A 10,207-nucleotide genomic window follows, 5' to 3' on the forward strand; every position below is an offset into this window, starting at 1 on the left:
AGTCAACCATAAATATTTTTATATTATAATAGTTTTTTGGATTGTCTATGGTTAGTTAAGAAAAACTCAATGTTATAAAATGGTGTAAGATTTTTCGTGCCATAAAATAAATATATCGTGATTCTATAAATCGCCTGTTTTTTATGTTGCCCTCATCAAGCTACCGGAAGGACTTTAAAATATATATGTAGGGCACATAAAAATGGTCCTTCGATCCGTAAAATTGTAAAAGTGAAAAGTGCGCCGGTGGATAAATAACTTCGCTGTGACTGTTCGTGTGTATCTATAATACACCTTTAAATACGACGTCGCGGCCAGATTACACCGTGCGTGAAGGCTTTGAGAAGCCATTTGTAGAAGAAAGCCACGACGAGGATTCGAACGTGAAAGAAATTGCTGTCAAGTGTTCGCGTAATATTCGACCGCGGCATTTCATACTCTTCATACAGCGTCCGCCATTTTGCGACGCATCGAGTGCATTTCTTCGTAAGAAAAGGAAAAAAGAAGACAGAGAACGTCGTGACGTAATTCCTGTCATTTTTTTTATTTATATTTTTTTTCCTGCCGGAGTTAGCAGAATTTACTACAGTTGCAGTCATTACCGGTTTTTTGGTACGTGTATCGGAACGTTTTCAAGGTGGGTCACAGACAACGGACAGGTGTTCGACCAATCCCGTTGTTTCCGAAGATTCCCGACGATTGCCGACGAGACACGAAGCGCCTACGCCGCGGCCATATTGTCGCGCTGTTTCATTTCCACTATTTCTACTTGTGAAGGACGCGTGCGCCGCCATTATCATTTTCGTATAACTATAATTTTTATGGTAAAAGTTAAAGTATTAGTAATAAAAATAACTGCAAATTGTTGTAAAAAGGTTCCTGCATACGACGACACTGTACGTAAGACTTGTTGCATTAAGTATTTACCTGCAATTCATAACGTGGAAATTATTTTTTTACGTACTTGCATTTGTCCTTTTGTATAGGTTTTTACATACAAGATGACGCTGCCGGACGATTCCGACAAGCTTAAAAGGCTTATAAGTGAGCGCGGGTACGTGAAGTCATGTCTTACACGTATAGAACGTTTCTGTGCGTCGGGTTTAGAAACCGCATCACTAGAATTGCTCCAGGAAAAACGTACACGACTCGTCGAGATACTCAAGGAGTACGAGAAATACAACAAGGAAATTCTATTCCTTAATCCAGATGACAAGGAAAACCCGGAAGAGTATGAAAGTAAGTACTATAATTCTATTGCTTCGATCGATCTTGCAATAAAGTCGCGTAAACATTGCGCTACAGATCCGCCCAAACCGAATAATTTCGATTTTAAAAAATTACCGCAAATAAATATTAAAACATTTGATGGAAAAAATGTAGTGGACTATATCCCTTTCATCAACATGTTTAAGGCGGTTATACATGCGGATTCCAATTTAAGTTTATGTCAGAAGTTATATTATTTGACCACATTTTTAGCAGGGGAAGCACTTGATTTAATTAAAAACCTGCCACTGACTGACCAAAACTATTTGTCAGCATTAGATCTTCTAGATAAAAGATATAATAACGTGCCAATGATAGTGAACCATCACATTAATACCTTGCTCGACTTACCTGCCTTCAATAAATGCACAGCACAGAATATAAGGTCTCTTATATCCAATGTTAACCTTCATATTGCGGCATTAAAGAACTTAAACTTGCCTGTTGACCAGTGGGACGCTCTGCTTGTTAATATCTTGTCCAGAAAAATTGATGCCTATTCTAACAGGGGTTTTCATTTAGAAAGGGATGAAAAGGAAGTGCCTTCTCTAAAGGAGTTTCTTGAATTTCTAGAAAAGCGAGCGCTTGCCATGGAGAATACCAGCGGTGAGAAAATGTACTCATTCGCAGCTGACTCAGCAGGCACTTCTAAAGGTGGTAAGCCTGGCAAGTCTGCCAGCTTTGTAGCAGCCTCGACTTCATGTAAGTACTGTCAGAAATCACATAAGTTATATGAGTGTGCCTTATTTAAACTCTCTTCTGACAAAGACAAGAGTGAATTGATAAAGAAGAACAACCTGTGTGTGCTTTGCCTTAATTCACATCGTGGGAAATGTACACTGCGCATAAAATGCTCTGCATGCCAGGGCAGGCATAACACGCTTCTGCACATGGTGCAAACTAAACTGACCGAGGCCAGCAATGCTGCTGCTACAACGCCTACTAACACCGATAACAGTGCTGTGGTGATGTCGAGCACCTCCCAAGCGAGAGGCGTGGTGCTGCCTACTGCAGTAGTACGTCTAATCGACAAAAATGGGAAATTTATTCATGCACGAGCTTTATTAGATACAGGCAGTCAAGTGTCTTTTGTCTCTGAAAAGTTAGCCAGTAAAATTGACTGTAATATATCCCCAACTAACCAGATTATTACTGGGGTCATTCAAGGCACTAACATCATGCATAAAAAAGCAGATATTTCTGTTTATTCGTCTATAAACGATTTTAAATTAAATGTGTCATGCCTTGTAACAAAAAACATTACTTGTGAATTGCCACAACAGAGTTTTGACATAAAGGGATTCAATATACCATCTCATGCCCGCCTTGCCGACAAAAGCTTCAATAAAACTGGGGAGATATTGTTGCTTCTAGGAGCCGACGTATTTTTCCAGGTTCTCCAACGCGAGTCGCTGCCGCTAACACCAACGGGGCCCTTCCTGGTTAACACGAGCTTCGGTTATGTTGTCGCAGGCAGCCTGCCTGTGTCTGCAGGCCAGGTATCCTCGTCAAACTTTTGTGTAACAGTTCAAGGTAACATTTATAATAACCTTAAATTACAAAATGATCTGCTAGATGATCATAACATTTGTGATAAGTTTAATAACTGCAAATTGCAAAATGATCAGTCAGATAATCTTAATATTTGTATTAATAATAATTGTAATTTACAAAATGATCATTTAGATGATCTCAATAACACCATCCCAAAATTCTGGGAATGTGAACAAGTGCCTAATAATTTTAAAGAAGGTACAACTGAACAGCAATTAGCTGAGGAATGTTTTCAGCACTCTGTACAACTTATTGATAAAAAGTTTTATGTGGCACTTCCATTAAAACTTGAATTAGAATATATTGAATTAGGTGACTCATTTTCGCGTGCACTGCAGAGATTTTACAATCTGGAAAAACGGTTTTCTAGGGATGAGAACTTGCATCAGCAGTACAATAAATTCATGAATGAATATATTCAACAGGGACATGCAAAACTTTATGATATTTCAAACTACGATTCTAAAGCTGGAAATGTGTATTATTTACCCCACCATCCTGTTATAAACCCTAATAGTAAAACTACACCTGTTCGAGCTGTCTTTGACGCAAGCATGCTTACTAACAAAAATATTTGCTTAAATGATATCATGTTGAACGGGCCCGTAGTACAAAATGATCTTTTTGACATTTTAACACTGTTTAGGACTTTCAAATTCGTTTTACTTTGTGACATTAAAGCTATGTACCGTGGAATAATGTTGGATAATAAGTATTGCTGCTTGCAAAATATTCTCTGGCGCGAATCACCTCATGATCCCTTGCAGTGTTTGCAACTGCAAACTGTAACTTACGGGTTAAAAGGCTCTGCCTTTCTGGCTACTCGTTGTCTAATCGAGTTAGCTGATAGATATAAGGATCAATATCCTTTAGCTTCATTTGTTCTCAAATATTTAAGCTATGTTGATGACATACAGTGTGGATCTAATGATCTCTCTGAGCTTCTTGAGATGAAAAGGCAACTTGTAGAGCTTTTAGGATTAGCTAGCTTTTCTTTGCACAAGTGGTGCTCTAATAATAGTAATCTTATTGATGATATACCTGTTGAACTTCACCAGTTAAATAATAAAAATTTTGATAAAACAAACTCTTATGTAAAAACTTTAGGTTTGACTTATAATGTTGACTCTGATACTCTCAATATGCAATGCCCTGTAGTTCAGAGCCAAAAAACCTACACAAAACGGCAAATGTTAAGTTTTGTCAGTAAATTTTTCGATCCATTGGGTCTAGTAGGGCCTATCTTAGTGCAGGCTAAATATTTGATGCAACAAGTCTGGTCGGAAAACTTAAAATGGGATGATGTATTACCTGATAATTTAAATAAAAAATTTATTGACTTTACAAAAGGTTTAATGCGCATGTCTTGTATTTCTGTGCCTAGGAATATTAACTTACAATCTTGTGTAAAAATGGAACTTGTCGGTTATGCAGATGCCTCGAATATTGCTCATGGATGCTGTCTATATTTAAGAGTAATTGGCTTTGATGGTAATGTGATTGTTAATCTTTTATGTTCAAAGTCTCGTATTAACCCTAAAGACAAGAATTTAACCGTTCCTAGACTTGAGCTCAACAGTGCTTTGCTATTAGCCATGTTGACAAGAAAAGTATATGATACTTTATCATTAAAATATAATAATATTAATACACATTTGTATTTAGATTCCAAAATAGTTTTGTCTTGGATTGAAATTGAACCTGTGAAACTCACTGTTTATGTTGCTAACAGGGTAGATAAGATTAAACAATTATCAAGTAATTTTCAGTGGCACTATGTAAGCACAACTGAAAACCCAGCTGATTGTCTATCACGTGGTGTTGAGCCAGACCAGCTGAAGGAACATCCATTGTGGTTTCATGGTCCACAGTACTTGCATAATGCTGACTATGTGCATTGCATATCACAAGTAAATACTTCAGAAAGCGAATTACCTGAAATAAAAAAGCCTTCAGCTTCTTGTAATGTTTGTCATAGAGATAATTCTTTTCATGATTTTCTCCATAAATATTCTAATTTGAATAAAATGACCCGTATTATGGCTTATACTAAGCGGTTCATATTTAATTGTAAAAAGACTAATGTCAATAAGAAACAAGGTCATTTATGCCCTGATGAGATGACTTTTGCTCTGCATGATTTAATAAAAATTGATCAAAGTAAACATTTTGAAAAAGAATTGAAGGATATTGAGTCTAAAGTTCATTTAAAATCTTCCTTAGGCAGTTTAAGTCCATTTATTGATGGTTATGGACTTCTTAGAGTGGGTGGTCGTTTACAAAACACAAATCTGTCATTTGAACAGAAACACCCCATTATTCTGGCTAAATCTTCAACTTTGACTAAATTAATAATTTACAATGAGCATATAAGGCTTAAGCATGCAGGTCAAAGGTTAACTCTCAGTAGTTTGTACGAGCGATATTGGCTGATCAATGCTAACAGAGAAATAAAGGCTGTGCTACACAAATGTGTAATATGTTTCAGACTTAAGGCCGAATCTTCCAGTCAACTCATGGGATCTCTACCGCTTGATCGTGTTAACGTTACTCGTCCATTCCAAATTGTAGGCACCGATTATGCCGGGCCTTTCAATGTAAAGCAAACTAGAATAAGAAATCCTGTCATAACAAAAGCCTATGTAGTGATTTTTATATGCTTTATTACAAAAGCTATTCACATTGAATTAGCGTCGGATATGACAACTAATACATTTTTGTCATGTTTTAAAAGATTTATAAGTCGTAGAAATAAGCCTACGAAAGTATATTGTGACAATGGAAGTTACTACAAAGGTGCAGATAATGTACTAAGGGAATTGTATAATCTACTGAATTCCACAGGACACCAAAACAAGGTATTAGAATATGGTACCTCTGAAAGGATTACATTCAATTTTATTCCTTCTTATAGCCCAGTATTTGGTGGTCTGTGGGAGGCAGGAGTTAAAAGCGTTAAATACCACATGAAACGTGTAATTGGAAATGCGGTACTCACTTTTGAGGAATTGTACACGGTGCTTGTACAAATTGAAAGTATCTTAAATTCTCGCCCATTGACGCCCTTGTCAAGGGACTGTAATGACATGACTTACCTTACACCTGCACACTTCCTCACTGGTGCTCCGTTCACCTCATATCCAGAATTAAATTTAATGGATGTAAATGTAGGAAAGCTTAGCTTTTGGCGTCAGTGTACGCAAATGCAACAGACGTTTTGGCGTCAGTGGCATAAACAATATTTAGTTATGTTACAGAGCCGTCCTAAATGGCAAAATCAACAGCCAAACTTGCAGAAAGGTACTATGGTACTACTGAGGTCTGATTCTATATCACCGTTAAGTTGGCCTGTTGGACGAATTGTAAATGTCATACCGGGGAGGGATAACTTAGTTAGAGCTTTAGATGTAAAAACAGCTAAGGGTTTCATTGTTAGAACTAGTGTAATGAAAGTTTCGCCATTACCTATAGATTATAATTAAATTTATTGTTTAAGCATTGTATTTAAAAAATGTTTCTGGTACTATACCTACTTGTGGCTGTGCCCAATATGTTTATGACCAAGTCAACCATAAATATTTTTATATTATAATAGTTTTTTGGATTGTCTATGGTTAGTTAAGAAAAACTCAATGTTATAAAATGGTGTAAGATTTTTCGTGCCATAAAATAAATATATCGTGATTCTATAAATCGCCTGTTTTTTATGTTGCCCTCATCAAGCTACCGGAAGGACTTTATGATGAACACGAACTTCACTCCGAACAATCAACTCAACTCGAAATTCGGATTTGTTCGGAATATGTTCACTTTAAATTTGAATCTGTGACATCATTTCGAAGTTTAAACGCTTTGAAATTGGAACATGAAATTGTTTCTCATTTTTAATTTAAGTTTAGTGATGTTACTTTTTGATAATTTATTATTTGTTTTTTTATATTCTACATTTTCATTTTACATTCCTTACATTTTTTTTAATTGTTGATTAAGTTACTAACTTGACTTACTCCCCCCCCCCTCTCTCAGTTTATAAAAATAAAATATGTCGCTGGAACTAAGTTGTACCGGTTTCAAACAAGGGAAATAGCTACTCACAGGTTTTGGTCCGTATTTGTTGTCTGTTGACCCCAGGGTACTAGGGATGCTGCTGACGCATTGTTCAGTAGGTTTTAGACTAGATTGTTAGGTTTAACAGACTTTTATAAAGGTTATAAAGGTGTTACAACGATACGCGCGCGATGGTAGTACGTTAACTGAACTTTTTTAAAGACGGTAGAAGAAGTTTTTGGCCGGAAATCTTGATCGGTTGACGGTGTCTTTTTTTTATAAATATTATTTGTACGTCTGTCTACAAACGGATCGTAAAGTAAATAATATTTTATAATAATTAATGTCTTAGAACCTGAAAAGCCTTAAAACGTAATATTACAGTTACTTAATACATATACTTACGTAATGTTGCTGACTTCAGTACACACCATCTAAGTTTATTTTAAGTTAAACCTGTCATTTTCTTATCCGCTAAAAACGAAAGGGGCGGGTAATTGACAGATCACACGTAAATTTCCAATAATAACCCGACAGAATTAAATTGACAACCCACGTCAAATGGATTGCGTTTCAGCGAGATGCCTATTTTATTCGCCCGGTTGTCTTCGGATTATTTTCTCTGCCTATCCCATTAGGCGTTACAAGCGTGAATTTACGTATAAAATTAGGTAGGTACTACCAATAGGTTCAACGTAATGAACGAGTATAAAAGTTTAATGTTGCCTTATGAAAAGTCTAACAAAATTAAAAGCTTAACATAATACCCGTTCCAAGGAGTATGATCGCCAAAGTTCCCGGGATCAGTTCAGGAGCATACTCCACTTCACTACAAGTATACTAAGTATAGTGTAGTAAGTTCCGAGTATTAGTTCAGTACGCGCCGGGCTTGCTGTTTGACTTCGGATGAACCTTTAGTGGCACAGGAGAAAGCGGAAAACAAGAAATGTTCAAAAGCGTCCTAATCTCCTGTCGAGTGGGTTGTGAGGTGGATTACCAACCCCATCAACCCTGGTGTCAGGGTTATTATTGAGCCGCCAAAGGCTCATGTAATGGTTCATGTAACGACTACACACTTACATCAGTAAGCATTTACCGGTACCAACGACTTAACGTGCCTTCCGAAGCACGGATCATCTTACTATTTGGACAATCAGGTGATCAGCCTGTAATGTCCAAACCAAACTAGGGATCACAACGTGATTTTTGTGATATTTCCCCACCGGGATTCGAACCCGGGACCTCTGGATTGTGAGCCCAACACTCGACAACTTTTTTGTGACTTATTTGCAGTTGACAAAGTAATTTCTTATTTTAGTTGAATTTTTTCAATGTGAACTTTTTATTTTTGGGTCATTTGCACAATAAGAAGAGTCTTTTGTAAATATTTCTTTTTATTTTGGTGCAATAAAGTATATTTGTATTGTATTGTAAGAAACGACACTTAATTAAATTATTATTAACTTTATTAAACTTTAAAAAAAACTCACGACACTTAATTAGGTACACTATTACTTACTTTATTAAAACTTTTTGTTAACATTTTCTCTCGCGACATTACGGCATTATGCCATTGGCCTTAGGTGTAACTCTCTTGAGTTAACAAAAGTAGGCTTAGGTGTCTGTTCCTGTTAAGTACTTAGTATGTTCCTTGTTTTACTAAGTGATGTCGCAGTTAGTTAATGTTGGAGTAGGAAAAAAAGAAGAAAGAGAAGTGTATGAAGTAGATGAATGTGGAGGAAGCAGGAGAAGTCTGTCAGATCGAAGCAAATGGAATTCTATAGTCTCTGCTTACCCCGGTGGGAAATAAGCGTGAGTTTATGTATGTATGTATGTAGGAAAAAAAAATACTTACCTACTGAAAGCGTTCAGGTGCTCCGGAAGGCGCGTTAAGCCGTTTAATCCCGGCTAGTGTTTATTTAGGTAGGTAAAGTTTTACAACAGTAACTTCGTGGTCTAGTAAGCGTTAGGCTCACGATCCGGGTTCGAATCCCGGTGGAGACACGTCCAATAAATAAACTTGAGACTGTCCCTATTTCGGTCAGGACATGCAGGCTGAAATAACTTGATTGTCTGAAAAAAATGACGATTCCGTGCTTTGGAGAACACGTTAAGCAGTCGGCCCCGGCTACTATTTACTTAAGTATTTGCTTGTTACATGAGTCATGTCAGAGGTTCATTAGTAACCCTGACACCAGGTCTGATGAGATCGGCCATTCACCTTACAACCCACATGAGAGAAGAACAATAGGAACGTTGACATGAGGGTTGGTGCATTCGGTCATCGACCTTGCGATCCGAACAAAAAAAAATTGCTGAAGTAAGTTTAAAAACAAACGCAATAAAAATTCCTTTGGCATTTTAATGAGTTATATTTTTCTAAAATACTGTAAAATACAATTAATATTAATTATTTCCTCCAATAGACGTTAATTATAATCATCCCTTCCATCAGCCGCCATCGTTTGTGTATTCGGTCTGTAGTGACCATTCACAGTCGTGTAACAATTAAATGAGTTGCACTGAAAAAAAAAACAGCTTTATTTTCTCCTCTGCTGGACTGGGCGTAAAGAAAAAACATAGAATGCGTTCAGCTGCCTGTCGAGTATGTAGGTATGTATTAAAACACCAGTGCTAGGATGACGACTGATTTATTCCACACAAGTAACTACCGACAATCATATTATTTACAAATACCCACAACCCCCTTTATAAATTAAAATTAAATTAACATTACAGAGCTTAATGAATAACATGCTTTTTTTTATTATTATTATTGACTTTCCTTTATATAATTTTAAAGTTTAATTTCAATAAATCATTACAAAATCAATATTATTTGACCGATAGGTACCTGTTACCTTATACATTTTATAAGGAGGTACATGTATTATACTTTATAATATTGCATGAATCTGGTTATGTATTTATTCTTTACTTTACTTTTTCAGTATTGTTAAGATACTTTTATTATTAAAGTGTTTAACTTATATCTAGTTAATCAAATAGTATTCATTCAATGATACTATCGGTATGTTGTTTTTTATGTTTCTTATTTGTTATATTTAAACAATACATGCTACATCTACATAGTATATGTAAATTTAATGTAGGATACATAATCTACTTTTTTATCCACTGCTAATTAAGTGATTATAGTTTTATTTTTTATCTGTTCTGTAGATGGCTAATAATTAATTACTCTTTAAACAAAATTCCTTTTTAATTAATTTCTTTTTTTTTTTTAAAAAAAAAAAACAACAAATTAACTTCAACTTTAGTGTACATCTTAAAGGTAAGTACCTACGTAACTCTTATTTTATATGTATAATATATA

At 35.8% G+C, this 10,207-nt stretch overlaps 1 protein-coding gene across 3 annotated transcripts; it reads left to right on the forward strand.

Annotated features, from left to right (window-relative positions):
• The first annotated feature begins 770 nt into the window (after positions 1-770).
• Positions 771-6,348, forward strand: LOC126378158 (uncharacterized). Of its 3 annotated transcripts, none has more exons than XM_050026354.1 (5): positions 771-896; positions 987-1,239; positions 1,843-1,971; positions 2,664-2,802; positions 5,312-6,348. In XM_050026354.1, exon 5 carries the CDS (start codon positions 5,340-5,342, stop codon positions 6,303-6,305), a length of 966 nt encoding a protein of 321 aa, XP_049882311.1. In that variant the 5' UTR covers positions 771-896; positions 987-1,239; positions 1,843-1,971; positions 2,664-2,802; positions 5,312-5,339; the 3' UTR covers positions 6,306-6,348. The 3 variants fall into 3 exon arrangements, with proteins under 3 accessions (XP_049882311.1, XP_049882313.1, XP_049882312.1); XM_050026356.1 differs by having other exon boundaries at positions 777-896; XM_050026355.1 differs by lacking the exons at positions 771-896; positions 987-1,239; positions 1,843-1,971 and having other exon boundaries at positions 1,984-2,802.
• The last annotated feature ends 3,859 nt before the right edge of the window (positions 6,349-10,207 follow it).

The sequence above is a fragment of the Pectinophora gossypiella genome, chromosome 25 (genome assembly GCF_024362695.1).
Source record: "Pectinophora gossypiella chromosome 25, ilPecGoss1.1, whole genome shotgun sequence".
Lineage (NCBI taxonomy): Eukaryota > Metazoa > Arthropoda > Insecta > Lepidoptera > Gelechiidae > Pectinophora > Pectinophora gossypiella.

Bases quoted from the DNA above. Each gene is read 5' to 3' on its own strand.
- LOC126378158 (XM_050026354.1), top strand. From the start codon at position 5,340: ATGGGATCTCTACCGCTTGATCGTGTTAACGTTACTCGTCCATTCCAA.